The sequence below is a fragment of the Sinocyclocheilus rhinocerous genome, unplaced genomic scaffold (assembly GCF_001515625.1).
Source record: "Sinocyclocheilus rhinocerous isolate Xijiao unplaced genomic scaffold, SAMN03320098_v1.1 scaffold461, whole genome shotgun sequence".
Lineage (NCBI taxonomy): Eukaryota > Metazoa > Chordata > Actinopteri > Cypriniformes > Cyprinidae > Sinocyclocheilus > Sinocyclocheilus rhinocerous.
The window spans coordinates 1,030,465-1,047,376 of NW_015624123.1; the positions used below are offsets into that span (position 1 = coordinate 1,030,465).

Consider the following 16,912-nt stretch of genomic DNA (forward strand, 5'->3'; position numbering starts at 1 on the left):
GGCTTTACAGAGCTCAACGGCTCTGAACGGCTCTAGCCCAAGTTGTGATATAAACTAACACTATTGGCTATTTTAAAAAGGGGCAGGGCTACTTGATATCCTGCCCTGTCTTCCTGTTTCAGTTAAAATGACGTCAACACATAGAGTAACGCTGCGTGTTTCTAAGCATTTCAGGGGACCTTTAATGTTTAAGCATATAATGATAGTCTAGGGAACTGTGTGCTTCTAATTTTATACCAGTAGTTTGGACAGGACCCTTTTCCATTCTAACACGACAATGCCTCTGTGTATAAGGCAAGGTAAAAAATAAAAAAAAAGATTCAGTCAGTGTGGAAGAACTTGACTGGTCTGCAGAAAGCAAAGTCCTAATCCCAGCTGAACACCTCTGGTGTGACTTTGAATGCAGACCTTGAGCCAAAAAACTCATCACCAAACACCAATGACTTATACCCTTCTTTAGAACAGAAAAGTATTGGAACACCCCCTTCTTTAGAAAAGAAAAAGGCACGTCCAAGACTGTGGCAACAAATATGGAAACAATTCATGTATTTAAAAATTGTATTTCCAATTTACTAAAGACACACAGTAAAGAATTAGCACTGAAAAGGCATGAACAGTTATTTTTGTGCCTGACTTATTGAATATGCATTTGTAGGAGTTTCCCTTTCAGGCGCAAAAATTTATGGGAGGAGAGTATTAAAATGAATCACGCAACGCGATTTACTAACGTTTGTGGTCGTCAAATTACTGGTATTTGCGCCATTATTGAACGCGAAAAAAACCATGTCTTAAAGCGGGAGGTAATTTGCGCTGCTCTTGGTAGATTGCGCTGGTCATTATGGAAATGAGATGTTGCATCTGTGTTCTTTAATGTGCGCATTGTCAGTAAATCACACACAGAATTTTCCCCTCCCATTGGCACTTTTCTTGAATTGCGCTCTAACACTAATTTGCCCTGTTTAGTAAACCTTGCCCTATAAGCATTGATTATTATCATCATTTCATGGAAATAACCAATATGTTGTGTATGACTTGTTTATGGGTAAATAATACAGAGATAAGTTGTATTAAAAATATTGCATTTTTGTATTAATAATAATAATAATAATAATAATCATAATTTTATTCTTATTAAAAACCTGCATATTATTTTTATTTCATTTAATTTTAACTTTACTTATTCAAATTCACTTGCAGACATGGCTAGAAATAAAAAAAAAGAAAATAAAAAAAGCATAAACAAGAATTCACATAAAATAAAGAAAGCAACATGGAGACAAACATGAAAAGGCCTTTTGATAAAGCTGAAAATTTTTTTAAGGCATTGTGCTCACTGAACATCATCTAAAAAAAAAACTAAAAAAAACAGAACATCCAGAGATGTGCAGGTAAACAAATATTTTAAACCATGGTCTTGTGATATAAACTAACACTATTGGCTATTTTAAAAAGGGGCAGGGCTACTTGATATCCTGCCCTGTCTTCCTGTTTCAGTTAAAATGACGTCAACACATAAGGCATTGTGCTCACTGAACATCATCTAAAAAAAAAACTAAAAAAAACAGAACATCCAGAGATGTGCAGGTAAACAAATATTTTAAACCATGGTCAGTCTGAATACTCAATAATACATATGCAAGTAATTCACGCATGCACAGTCTCTCGCTTTCTCTACATTTATTTAGAAAAATGTAATCTTACAGTGATACTTTATTATACTTTAGAATTCTAGATCTTACAACCCACAGATAAGATAACTAACGAAAGTTAGCCAACTTAAATTGACTTTAATTTGTATCTTTTACCAGGAGAGATATTGAAAGTAAGTTTATTTAGTATGAAGGAACTAATTTAGAAGAATAACACAAAAACATGAAGAGGAAAGAGAAGTGAAATGAGAAAGGGGAATGCAAAATGCATTGAAACAAGAAGGCAAAGTAGTGATCTTTCAACTGAATTTACAGTACTGCTGAGCTTCACCACCGCATCCAAAAAACAATAAACACATAAATATGCCCATTCAAGCACACCAATATACATAATATATTGTTTATCTCCCCATTTCTTCTTTCAAAGTGAATAAGTTCTTCATCACTCTGCATTCATCAGAGTTGGAAACCAGCAGACAGAATGACGGATTGGCTGCACATTTATTCAGTGAGGCTCAGGGATCTCTCTCAATGTCTTAAATTTGAAAAAGATGATAGCAAGTTTATCATGGACTCTTTCTCTGCTCCAGACGTGTCATCTTCCTTGTGCATCGTGCCAAAATTTTTCAGCACGACGTAGCACATTTATTATATTACATATGCATGCGCACACTTCCTCTTCACCTCTTCCATTTCAAATTTTTCCATTTCTTTCCCCATGGCCCACCAAAAATGTCTGAGTGTCAGAGGTAGAGCAGTGGATGCAGACAGATGACTTTCTGGTCTTGATAATTTAGACTCCAAAGAAAGTAAACAATACAGCAGGTGATCTGCTGACTTTTCATCTATCCAATAGGTGCTAGATTTTTTTCTTCATTGTCACACCTCCCTTTGAAGCTTGAAAAACTCCCCCACCACTATAGCCTCATCTACTGTATCTATTAGTTGTGGAAGTTCACTAAAAAACTGCTGCGAAAAACATCAACTCCATTTTGTCTTTCAGCGTTATGTGCCTTTTTCTGTTGAAGAATAAAACAGCATTATGTTTAAAATACAAAAATAAACAATGAAACTTTAAACTTGATTTTGTTGAATAATGAAAAGTTCATCTACTTTGCCAGTAAGCCTATAGTGTTCTTTTATTTTCTGTGCAAAGATCATTTTGATCATTTTATCCAAATGTCCTCAAATAAATGAATACATAATAAATGAAAACATCTTTGCCGGAGCAATATCAAAGGATAAGTTCATCCAAAAATGAAAATGAATTTACTCAACATGGAACACAATAGGAGATGGATGTGGGATAAGAGGATAGTGGCTCTCAAGCTTTTTGCATAAAAGAATCATAAAAGTGATTCCAAATGAGGAATAGTCAGAGTCTTCTGAAACCATACGATAGATTTGTGTGAGTCATTATTCACTGAACATCTTCATACAATTCAAATCTGGTGCTTTAATGATACACGCGAGAATGTGTTTACATAAGAGCAGTGCAGTGAGAACGCTGGACACCATATAAAGAGCAGAAGAAAATGTGCACAAACATCATTGGTTCTTGCTTGCATCATCATAGCATTAAATCTGAATGCAAGGAAGAGAATGAGACCTCAGTATTCACCTTTACAAAATCTCCCCAAAGGCACTTGCCCCACAGCACTGCTCTAATGGCTGATCCGACAACAGATGGAATTTGGGCCATAAAACAGGCCATATACTGGATCTATGGTACATCGGAATTTTAGAAGAAGTGTCCATATCCTTCACAGTTATGTGAAGGTGAGGAAAAATTAAGTCTAAAGGATTTACGCTTCAGCCCTGCAAGCAGCAATAAAGCTGAGGTACAGTACGTGCCATTGCTTTAAAGGCCACTCTTCCAAAACAGCTGATGAAATGTATAGTCATCACGCTCTGATTCCTTTTCATTGTTCATTGTCGGAAAAAGTATGTCGATATTTCTTGGAATAAATTTGAATTCAGCCTCAGCTACACTTGTAACCTTTCAAATGCTAATGAATCTTTTACTGGGAATACTCAATGCCGCTCTCTTAATCCTAAATGCTTTCATCTCCTTTGAAATATCGTGCACACTACAAGGGAAGCTATGCTTTGCATGGGTGTCACAATGGTAATCAAAAAAGTGAAGTTTTTGTGTGCCACTTTTCAGAGAAGTGTAGCTGCATCAGATCAGTTCAACAGCATGCAAGAACTTCTATTTGATAATGAATCCCACTGGATTTGTCAACACCATTACAGCATCACAGCTGTTCTTCAAGGTATGCGTCTCTCACAAATATTCACCGCGTCCCTGGGGACGGCGTCACATTGAAAGCGCTGACAAAACCTTGCCCTAATCAGACACCTGTAAGACAATCAGAGTTTCTCCTGCAAATGAGGAGAGATGTTTAACAACGAAAACCTCTGGGAAAGCTCAAGTGTACATAGTGTGATTAGGGTTGACTGCATGTGTGTGTGTGAGTGTGTGTACCTGTTTCTCCCCAAACAGGCAGGTATTCATCTTGCTGGATGTCCAGCATGATCTCCAGGCCGTTGCCTGTGCCTCCTTTCATCGTAGTCCTCAAAGTCTTCCCCTCTTCGGCAGTGTTAAACATGTAACACTTCCCATAACGTGTAAACACCTGGAAAGAGAAAGAGAGAAAGTTTATTAGACTTCATCGATTTTTTTATTCATTGATTCATAACATGCTGTTGATTTCTGTAGCGTCTGGACCAATCAAACACACAATTTTTCATTTGATTTAACAAATCAGTTATTCATTAGATTAACAAATCGTCACAGACCCCTCACCCAATAAACTGGGTGCCAGGATGTCTGCGAACGACACCAGGCCCCCCCTGGTCCCCATGGCAACTAACTAGTGTAGAGTTGTACAGTAAGAAAGTTATTTCCCTGAACCAGGAAATTAACGTTCTTAGAATTGACAGACAGTTGACCCTGAGAGGTCAAGTAAATACTTACAGCGGATCTAAATATTTATAATTAATTATAACTAGTTATGATTAATTATTCATATTTCCCCTTTGAGCTGATTCGCTACATTTCCACAAACAATAATTTTGACTTACTCTGCATGTGTATAAATGCCATGAAATACAGTTAAATACATTTTTAATGAAAGCTCAGCAGGCAAATTGGCCCGAACTGTTTAAAAGTACTAATGTGAAGCTTGTATATTTTTTATTACATGTATATTTTTACATTTCATGAATAATTTAGTATCAAAAAATGTATATTTATTGAGCTGTAAAGTTGTCTGAATCGTCCTCCTGAGATGGCATCTCTCTAGGTCGATATGAACGCATGCGGCTCCAAATAAACAGTGGTTTACATATCACCTGCAATATTTATGTCCTGTCCCTCCTGTGCTTTCCTGGTATTCCTTGCACAGATACCAAAAAATACCTGAGTGACCTTACTTTTTTAACTGGTCATAACAAGAGTTGAAATATTATACATAACTATAATTGATATATTGGAGCTGGTTGTCAAAAGGGACGGTAATTATAACATTTGGAGTCTTGTGTTTTTTGTAGCCAAGACTGTAAAGTGTTTACTTTTGAAAAGGTTTGACAGTTGCATATTGAAAGATTTAATTGCAGTACTGCAAATTATAGGCTTCAATCTTCATAGGCCTTATAGGCTGCTATTATTTCTGTATGTAGCATAATGCGTTTTGCTTCAATTTATACACACACGAGTCAGAATAGCTGTGATAATTGGCTGTATGCTCCAGACACAGTACACAGAAATTTGTTTGAAATAACCCAAAATATTACTTTGGATTTCTATCAGAAAATGAAAATTCTGTCACATATGCCATGCACTCACTCTCATATTATATTTCTTTCTTCTGTGGAAGACAAAAGAAGGCATTTTGAAGAATGTACTGCGGCTACTCTTTTTCATGCAGGTAAAATGAACGAAGAGCTGACGTCATGCTTCAAAAGAATGCAAAAGCACCATACAAGTATTATAAAAATGGTCCAGGCAACTATATTATTATATATTATATATTTGTGGGAGGAATTTAAGTCATTATTGACTGATCTCCTTCCCCTCTAAAACCAGATAAGTCTTGAGTCACCACAAATAACAAATCATGCAGACTGTTTTTGATTTACTGGAAAGATCAAATTCAAAGGGAAAATTTCACAAATTGGGCATCAATACTTCTCTCATGGCCTCTCATGAATATTTAAAAGGAGAACTAGGGGTGAAGTTGGAAGTGAATTATTATTATTTTTTGCTAAATTTTGATCTATTTAAAGTCTATTACTCACACAAAGCATTCACATGGCTTCAGAAGACTTGGAAAGCACAAGTCATGTGGACTTTCATACTGTTTTAATGCTGCTTTTTAGCCCTTTTGGAAGCTTGAAAGCTCTAGTCCCCATGCATTATAATTGGCCAGAAAAGAGCAGCCAGTAGAGTATCCTTTTGTGTTCCGCAGAAGAAAGAGACTCTACAGGACACAAGGACATGGTGAATTTTTAGATGAACCATGCGTTTAACATCATTCAGTTATAACCGCTGTTCATCAGACTGACAGTCGTATGTGTTATGGGGTTTCAGACTTGCATTTCTTGCCTTGTTTTTTTGAGGAACATGATTAGAACTGTGCAGCGTCTTCATCTTCAGACATGCCCTCTGGCTCACCCTTAAAATGCTTATATTAGAGAAAATACTCTTTTCTGCTGTGGGTCTGTGAGAACTAGATAACATCTGATTCCAGGATGCAAAGTGAATCTCTCCGTCACCCTTCAGAGCCCTTCCTCATCAAAGCCCTCGAGGAAAGAGCAATAGAACGACCCCAATGTTCCCTGTTCAGATGACATGCAGGAGAAAGGACGGAGAGCTGGGTGCATTTATATTCATTTACCAATGAAGGTATTTTACACAGCGGACTGAGCAGAGACAAATACAACCATTTAAGAGTAATGGAGTGAAAAGGGACCACCACCTTTTACAAAGCCCAAGTCCTTTATCCCTTTCGTTCTGCTTTTAGCTCTAATTTGGGACTAAATTCGATAGTGAAATGTGATTAAGAGAGCGAGATAAAGCAATTCTCAGCTTGTTTTGATGATAACGTACAAGACATAAATGGAAAAATCTGGATCCCTTCTTATACAGTACATAATGATGATAATTATGATTATGCATATTTCAGCCCCCCTCAGTGTATAAGAATCGAGATTCTTTAAAGAAAAAATTCAACCAAAAATGAAAATGTAAAATAATTTACTCAACCTCACGTCATTCCAAATCTACATAACTTTTTTTTTCGTCTGTGAAACACCATATTGTACTTTTTATTTTTATTTGTATTTTTCGTGGTCCATACAGTTAATGTTGTTTCGGACCCCAATTACTTTCATTGTGCAAGCAAAAACAGTTGAAGCATTCTCCCACGAAAGAAAATAAGCCAATACAGGTTTGAAACAACATGAGGGTGAGTACATGATGAAAGAATTTTTATTTTTTAGGTGAACTAACCTTTAAGCATAGAGAGGTGTACTATATTTCTCTACCAGAGGTGCAATCCACTGACTGAAAAGCAAAAATGTTGAAAGATTTTGGTCTTCGCTCGAACATCAGCATGAAACTGTGTTTGGAAAGCTGCTCTGAAACTGTATCTTTCCAAGGATTGGTGTGCAGAACGCTGATCTAAGATCTCTGAAAGAGCTGCTTCTATCTAGTGTAGGAGCTTGATGGATGGATGAATGATTGAGAAGGTTTCTCCTTACAGCATGTCTGTACACACACACACACACACATGGACGTTCAAGATAAATCACCATAGCCTGCAGCTGCCAGACCACAGCCCACAAAATCGACATGAATATTCAGTCTCATCCTTCATGCCTGAGCTAAGTGCTTGCAGAGATCACCCTTTAAAGATAGAGAGAGAGAGTAACATACAGTCCTCATTTCCTGCAATGACTGACAGCTTTACTTCTTTTTCTTGTTCTCTGTTTCAAATTCAATTTAATTTCAACTGACAAGGCAAACAGAAGTGAGGATTTCCGCTCAAGATAACTTGCGGCTTATTAAATAGGAACCAGCAACTTAAAGCCATCTTTCCTCATAAAACCAAAGATGTCTCTTTAGAACCAGACCATCCGTTTAGGATTTAAGCCATACAGCTCTGACAACGAGCTAATGATGTAACAATTTAATCTAAAAACTCAAACCACCTTAATAAAAGATGCAATTTAAAGGTTGTCTGCTAATCGCTGTCTTACTAAATGAGGTTTTAGGAGGAGTTAACCAAAGACTTGGCATCATAAAATGACATCTGCAAAAAATTTTCCCAGAATACTGATACAGCTACAAAGCACACAAATACATATCACCCTTTAAAAACAGTCAATAAGCCATTATGACTGCTGGTGTTTGGAATAAAGACCTTGTTGGTGCACTGTCATTACCACTTAGTGCCTAGCATGTAAACGTTCAAAGTCATTGTAAACATGCCAATAGTCATTTGCTGTTATTGACCAAGGATGTTTCTCTGAACTAACAGCAAACAGCAAAACCTTTGTGAAGGCTTGATTTGAGCACACATGCCAAATACTTTCTTAATAGCCTCTAAAACCCTTAAACTAATTTAGCCGAGTAATGAAACAAAAAGTGGCTCTTTTTTCCATTTTCATTTCACAGAGAAAAAAAAAAATCTTCCATTAGTACTGTAGTTTGGTGCTTTTATGTCAAGACAAGGCAACCTCTGTTACCTCAAGGTTAGCAGGTTACTGTTAAAACACAGGATGTTACGAAACACATCAATTCACTTTCAATTAACTTGCATCTCATAGCAAAGTCACATTTGTGACAACTTCAGAAGCGTGTGTTTCGTTGTGGATGTTGGTGTACAAGCGCCTTTGTGAGCAAAATCAAACTCATTAGCTGGTTTGTGCGCATCTGCGAACACAAAAAAAATCTCATTAAACATTCAAAGAAATGAAGCAGTTTGAGTGTTCTAGAACAAAATGGCGTGACCTGGTTTGAGTGATGCCCATTGCTTTTAATGACACAGACAGAGACGCTATTAGCGAAGGTGCTTGTGTGATATGGCTGTAGGCAAGAGAAGCTTGGCTGTGGCAGGGCTCCTTTGACAGGTGAAGGTGCGACGGGTCGACCGTAAGAACATGCTGACGAGGAATACATTATGATAATCCTATTTAGGGAAAGCAGTAGGAGATAAAGCACAACTTGATGTTCACAAAAGGTCACGCTCATTTACATCTAGTTGTTTAGCTGCTCTCTCTCGCACGTTCAAGGTTTTGATTAAGAATATAGATGTATGAATAAATCAGGTTAATCTGAATATTTATGGGGTCTGTGATTATTTGGAGTGGTCTGAAACATCATCTCGACTGCTAACTACTGTGTTAACGGAGCATGATATGAACACTCCCCGTAGAGCTGATCACCTTGTATTCGCACCCGCTATTTTTTTATTTACTGACTGATCATTCAGTTTGTAGATCGGCTCTCTGACTGACAGGGTATTTATCACTGAAACTGTGAAAATTAAGACTACCCCAAGGGTTTTAAACCTGCAGAGAAAAATGTGGTCTTTTCTGCAAATGTTCGCACTAAGTAAAGTCATCCTCAAAACTGGAGAAGTTTCAACTGGTGTGCCAGGAGCATAATGTTTTGCCATTTCCCATCTAAAGACCTGGAAGTGCTCTATGATGTCTCTGAGTCTTATCAGTCACCGGCCTGGTGGGTTTTTTTCTCCCTTGTCGCCTGCCACATGGATTATCTTCTTCAGACATGGATGCCATCATTTTCTCATTTCATTCGCTGTCTCCAGGCCCTCCTCCATTCTTTTATTTCTCTCTACAGTGTGTGTTTATCTCTAAAGTGGCTTTTGCACCATGAAGTGTCTGTTATGTTTCCATAGGATGAAATCTCAGTTTGATTAATTTATTGCTGTAGATACTCTAGGACATGAGAAAGTTTGAAACAACAACAACAACAACAAAAAAAAACATTTAAAAAGTGATTCTTAATTAATTAAATTTTCACTGAAATAAACCGAAAAAGAGAGAGTGTGTGTGTGTGTGTGTGTGGTATATATATATATATATATATATAATTAGGGCTGCAACTAACGATTATTTTGATAATCAATTAGTTGGCCGATTATTTTTCCGATTAATCGATTAATCGGATCTTTAGTTGTTGCAGCCCTATATATAATATAACGGTAGTTATTTTAACTTACCAAACATTTATTTATTTATTATAATATACCTTAAATATACTTAAAGTGAAACTGGATTAATGCAAAGTTTACACAGATCGCTGTTCTGCATGCTACTGTTAAATCGTGTAATGAAAAACAATTAAAAACGATGTCAACAACTTGACAGCAACAACAGCAACATCAATCTTATTATAGTAATCTTAATCATCTTAATTATAGAAAATGTATTAAACAATCAAAACATGTAATTGTTATAATGATAGCAGATTTTAAGTCATGGTAACCTGATATCGTAAGTTTGGTCAAGACATTTACTAATTCTGCAAATCAATTCAACTTAAGTCAAGCAAACTTTTGCCGTAATTTTTTTTCCTACTATATATTTTTACAGAGAGAGGAAGAGAGCAGAAAAATCCTTGCTGTTGAGTAGATCTAGCCTTTGAGTGGAAGAGAAGTGAGTCCAGACGCATTATATCCTCACTCTGGACAGGAAATTCCAATGCCTTGCGGCTAATGGCATAATGCCAGGACATTTTTGACAGTCTGCTACCCAAACCTGCTTGGCCTCATGATTTCACACGGTCAATCACACCATCACAAAATCAACGACACACTGACATTTTTATGGTGTCATCGTTCAAATTCAACTCAGGAACAGAAAAAAAAATGGTCAAGAAACTCAAAGTTTCCAAGTAGGCCTCCATTAAACCCCACAAAATCTGAGTTACTTACTGTAACTATTACACCTTGGGAATGGAAACCTTCGAAGACATAGTTCACCCAAAAATGCAGTCATTTACTCACCCTCATGTTGTTAAAAACCTTTTTTTCTTCTTCTTTGGAACATAAAAGAAGAAATTTTGAGGAATTTCTCAATTTTTTATTTTTTTTTTGTCTATACATTGGAAGTCCAAACTGTTTGGTTACCAACATTCTTCAAAATATCTTCTGTTATGTTCCACAGAAGAAAGAATTTGACACTGGTCTTGAGCAACATGATGAGTAAATGTTTACAATTTTTTGTTTTTGGATGAACTATTCCTTTAAAATGCTGCCATAACACCTCCACATCCATTGTGTCTAAAGCTTTCAGCTGTTTCATATCTCAAAACAAAAGTGAGAAGAACGTAACTTGCCACCAGTGAAAATTACACAGTGAAAAGATTTCAAAATACTACCACTTTCTCCCACATAATAGAATAAAAAAAGACTAAGCAGGAAGCCGGTTTCCTGATTACCACAGTAATTGCACCGGACCAGCATTTCCACTAATATGACATAAGCAGGTGATACAACACTTATCTTCGTAGACAAATTCCCATTCTGCCACAACAGCTCACCGGAGGATGGAGCAATGATGGGAAAATTTAAATCAGGTGTGTTAAGAACCAGTTAAACGCTTTTATCAAAGCCAAAGAGGACTAGAGCATTCTGACCGCCTTTATTGTGATGTGGTCCTGCTTTGTTCCCCTAAATCGATTTCCATTTTGCAATGGATTGTCACAGGATGGAACGGAGAGGGTCTGGGCGGGGTGTTTACCGGCAGCTATGTTAATAAAAATCTGTAGAGTTGCAGGGTGAGCACTTTGCTTCACGGAGCATTAACAGTGATGGGTGTGAGAGGGACTGGCTTAGTTAAACTTCATCATCTTTACATCCAATTAAACAAAGAACATTACTGGACATGCAACATTACACAAATGTAATCTTTTATCACCCCTGTCATAAATGTTATAGCAGTTATATGTGCTTGACTAGCGCTAATTAAGGACCTGATGAGGGAATGTACAGAGTATTCTAGACAATACAGCTTCAAAGAAAGTAAAAAAAGAAAGTGATGCATCGGCAGAGAAATAATCTTTCTAACAACTGTTATTCTTGTCTACTTCTGTGCATTCAGTGTTACTGTAATTTCATACAGTCTCCGCATGGACTCATTCATATATAATTCACTTACCCTCTCTGCCACTCATTCAATGCCCTCTTTCATTTATTTGCTTATTTATCTATTTTAAGCAACTCAAATTAGCATATTTCCTATTCAACTATAGCTCATGCTCATCTGTGACACCTCAAAACAGCCTAATTGAAATTAGTTCATTAAATTATTATAATACTGCGCTCTCAAATGCAGCATGAGACGTCACTCAGTAGTCATTATGAGTCAGAGACTTTTGCTCTTTTCCAGTTTTTTCTGCGCTGCCTATGAAGGCAGTATTTTAGGGCTTAATAAGCACACTGCAGACACGAAGGCTGGTTCAAAAGGTTGACAGCATAATTATGCAGCCTCCTAAAATACCTTGTTTTTGCCAAATTCTAGGTCAACATTGCATGTATCCTTCACAGAGAAGGCAATCCCAGCATGCAGAGCGAGTGAAAAAATGAATTCAAGAAGCCAGACAAAGTGACTACTGTTCAAAAGTTTAGGGTTGGTAAGAATAATTGGTAACTCTTTAGTTTAGGGACCAATTCTCACTATTATCTAGTTGCTTATTAGCATAATATTAGCCTATTATTAAAATAGTGGCTGTTTATTAGTACTAATAAGGCACATATTCTTCATGACCCTATTCTACATCCCTATTCCTACCCAATACCTAAACTTAACTACCTTACTAACTATTAATAAGCAGCAAATTGGGAGTTTATTGAGGCAAACGTCATAGTTAATAGTGAATTGGACCCCAAACTAAAGTGTGACAGAATTATTTAATGTTTTTGAAAGAAGTGTCTTATGCTCACCAAGACTGGATTTATTTGATCACAGTGAAAATAGTACTGTTGTGGAATATTATTACCATTTAAAATAACTATTTTATGTTTTAATATATTGACTTGAATGTGATTTATTCCTGTGATGCTGAATTTTCAGCTTCATTATTCCAGTCTTCAGTGTCATGTGATTCTTCATAAATCATTCTAATATGCTGATTTGATGCTCAAACTTTTCTTAGTATTATCAGTCTTTAAAACAGTTGTTCTACATGCTTCGTATTTTTGTGGGAACTGTTATACATCCCTTTTCAAAAGAACAGCATTCATTTGAAATAGAAATGGTTGAATTTAGTGAAAATCTTTACTGTCACTTTGATCAATTCAATGCAACCTCACTGAATACAATTATAAAGTAAAACGAAAAAAAAATAAAAAATAAATAAAATACTGACCCTCAAACTTTTGAAATACCAAAAAGTATTGGGACAAAAACATTATTACTTCAGTAAATACTTTGTGCTGTGAATTTTTCATGCTTATTTGTTTATTTTAATTTGTTTATTTATTTTTATTATTATTATTATTATTATTATTATTATTATTTTGGGTTAGAGTACTGCGTGATTAGCTTAGCAACATGCTACTGTCAAACGCTGATGAAATCAATTGTTAGTTGATAGAAAATGAAATACTCATGAAAATAAGTATGAACAATGAAAATTACTGATAAGAATAGTGTACTCATGTCTAGTGTAAAAAATTAACTCTTATGTGTGTGCTGTGCCTTTTGTGCTTCCCTTGCAAAAATTAACTATGGTTTTACTACAAATAAAATAAAAAAAACATGGTTACTATAGTTAAACCAGGGTAACCACTGCCACACTAACTGTAGTTCAACCATGTTATTTGTAGTAAAACTGTGTTTATACAAATGGTGGTCAATATGCCAAAAACCATGGTTACTACAGTTCTACTCAAATAAAACCATGGTTAATTTTTGTAAGAGTTACATCAAACATTAAACTCAGTGTGTCGACTCATGCAAAGCGTTATTCTTGTGGTAGCCATTGAGTTCCTACTTATGCAGAGAATTAAAAACATGTCACCTATGTGGTCCCACAACAGTTCAGATGGTGCCTTAGAAGGTCGCAGCTTATGGAGGCAGAAGCCAGTGAAGCAGCTCACTAGGTTTTCAGCAGGCATATCAGAATCAGAATCAGAATCAGAATGAGCTTTATTGCCAGGTATGTTTACACATACGAGGAATTTGTTTTCGTGACAGAAGCTTCCACAGTGTAACAGAATGACAGTGACAGAACAAAAAACACAGATAATAAGAAATAAAAATAAATAAAAAATAGAACAAGTAAAATAAGGAATAAAAAATATACAAATCGACAATTGTATGTACAGGTATATAACAATAGACAGTTGTATGTACAGGTATATTATGTGCAAATTGAAATGTAGACTGAGTATGTGTGTTAGATAAATAAGTGTATGAGTGAATAAATAGTGTGTGTTCCACAGTTATTGTCAAGTGTTCATGAGATGGATTGCCTGAGGGAAGAAACTGTTCCTGTGTCTAGGAATATTATCTATTTACCTAGGAATATATCTATTATATAGATAATATGATAATATTATCATTACAGCACGAGCCTGTGGTAACGTCCAAACATTACAACCATGATATCACATGCCCTCAATAGAAGATTAATGGCCCATCTCGCATATTCTGTTCTACAGACTCTCGCACTTTTCTCACTTTCTCTCTCTCTGAGCCTCTGATGGGCTATAAAATGGTCCATCCTGTCACAGCACCATCAGCCCCCTCATCTGCCCTTTCTCTACCTGTCTCCGTCTCTTCCTCTCCGTCTTTATGCGCAAAAGACACTTCAGTCCTGACACCACCCCCTCGGGTATGTTTCTATCCCAGCTGTCAGTCAAGGTGTCTTGCTGCCGTGGCAACAGGCGATGACCCTGACTTAGGCTCATCAATCACCTTGCTTAGGCATCATTTGTTATCTTAATCAAAGCCTCTTCTCACATACGCTTGTGTTTGCACAACTTTTGAGTAGTTAGCTACAGTACGAGTTAAATTAAAGCTAAAGCTATTTAAAGGGATAGTTTGCTCAAAAATATTAAATTGTAAAAAAATCCCAACCTTTTTTCTTAAATTATATAAATCTGTGAACATTTGATGTTGACACTCTAATTGAGATTTTTCCTTCATTCAACAACGTCTTTTTTGACATTAAAATACAGCTCTGATTAAATTCTAAAGTGTGTATAGTTAAATAATGAAAATCATTGTCATAATTATGTCATAATTTACTTATCCGTTCCGACTTTCCTTTTTCAATGGAACCCAAACAAATAATATTTTTACTAATATTTCAACTGTTTTTGTCCATATAATGCAGTTCATTGGGGTCCAAAACAACACTGAATCCCACTGACTTTCATTGTATGAACAAAAGAATAACATCAACATCAACAGAATCTCAATATGTTCTTCTTTTGTGTTCCACTGAAAAAAAAAAGAATGTCATGCAGATTTAAAAACAACATGAGCAAATGATGACAATGATTTCAACTCTCAAATGTTATAATTTATAATTCAACCAGAGCCGTATTTTAATGGAAAACAATAAATAAATAACTAATATATATATATATATATATATATACTGTATATATATAGATGCCCAGATTAAAGATAGAAACCACATGACGAGGAGCAAGACAGCAGAGCTCAGGGACAGAGGACTTTGGGCTTGGCGACGATGATCCAAGCTGTGAGTGTTAGAGGAAGAGGTTGAACAAAATGAAATGTTAAGCCCAAGAGTCTAACAAACCTAAGCCCAGGCATTTGAAGAGACACCACATGCATCTCTGATGAGTTGCTCTTGAGGGTCATGTCAAGTGAAGTTCACTAACTTGCTCAATTCTTACTGTTTTTACGAGCCTTCCATTTCCCTATATTCTCTACTGTCAGTTACATATTCACTGGTGAAACCCACTTCAGCAAAGGTTATTCTTCACGACTCAAAAAGACAAGTGCCCTGATCTTCATTAGCTTCTACAGAAGTGTTGCTGAGAGCATCCTGATCTGCACTGGCAGTGTTTCCTGCCGAAAATATTCTGACGAAAAGAGGAAGCTCATAGAGTTGTACTAGATCAATTCTTCCTCCCTCTCTGTGAGGTGACAGTCAATGTTTTTAACTTTCCACATGGCAGTAATGCTCCCAGCAGTACAATAATGAAATATTATGTATTACACACTGCTTGTACCTTAAGTTTTTTTTTTTTTTTTGGAGTTAGTAGACATGTAGTTGCAAATTAATGAGAATTAGTTGACATGTAGTTGACATGTAGTTACAAAGTTACTTATAGTTAGTAGAATGTCTAAAGTGGACTATCGAAATAAAGTGTAACCTTTTTTTGTAATTGATATAACTTTAAAATTGACTTTCAGTCAAAAAAGATTAATTTGAATAAATCAAGTTAATTGGATGTAACAAACTGTAAAAGTGGATATGTGCATTTCTTTCTATAAAGAATTGTTTATACTTAATCTAACCCTAACAAATGACATCTGTTGGAGAAAGTCACATTAAGTGATGTTTAAAATACATTACAATGTACGTTACATACATTAAATGATCATATGAACAAATTAATGATGAATAATAGTATATTAAAACAATGTAAATTAAAGTTTTTAATTAAGTTTTTTAATTAAGAAAGTTTTAGATTAATAAATTCTGTAAAAAATGTTTGTTTAATTTATGATAGCCAAGTCTAATTCTACTACATTTAATGTTCATTGTAAAATGTTACACAGATTATTTTAGATTTGAATATATCCAGTTAATGATGTTATCATATGCAGCACGTTTTTTTAATAGTAACTGCTAATTAAATATCGAAAATTGAATACATACCAGATGAAAAAAGCTTAAATGAAAACCAGAAATGTTGCCTTGCAACTAAATTTAAACGTTTAAGTTGAAGTAAAATTATTAAAAATAAAACTGACATAAAAAAGTAAGTAAAACTAAACAAGTTTTTAAAAAAGACCAAAAAAAAGAAAAATGAATGAGCACAAAATTAATAAAATATGAAAACGTTATAATATAGATATAACAAACAATAATAAAAAGCTAAATCAAAATATTAATTAATAGTATAATAGTATATAAATTATATTAGAATAACACTGAACAGAATGTTTTTATATGCTGACATTTTGGTCAATGTCTGCACATATGCTTTGAAATCTCTATTGAGGCTATCGTGTTTATTCTT

At 35.4% G+C, this 16,912-nt stretch overlaps 1 protein-coding gene across 1 annotated transcript in view; it reads right to left on the bottom strand.

The window, feature by feature from the left end:
- asic2 (acid-sensing (proton-gated) ion channel 2) overlaps window positions 1-16,912 on the bottom strand; it is a 146,299-nt gene that overhangs the window by 65,740 nt on the left and 63,647 nt on the right. Inside the window, exon 2 of the mRNA XM_016549585.1 lies at window positions 4,138-4,288. Coding sequence (XP_016405071.1) covers window positions 4,138-4,288 — 151 coding nt within the window. The remainder of the gene's footprint in view (window positions 1-4,137; window positions 4,289-16,912) is intronic.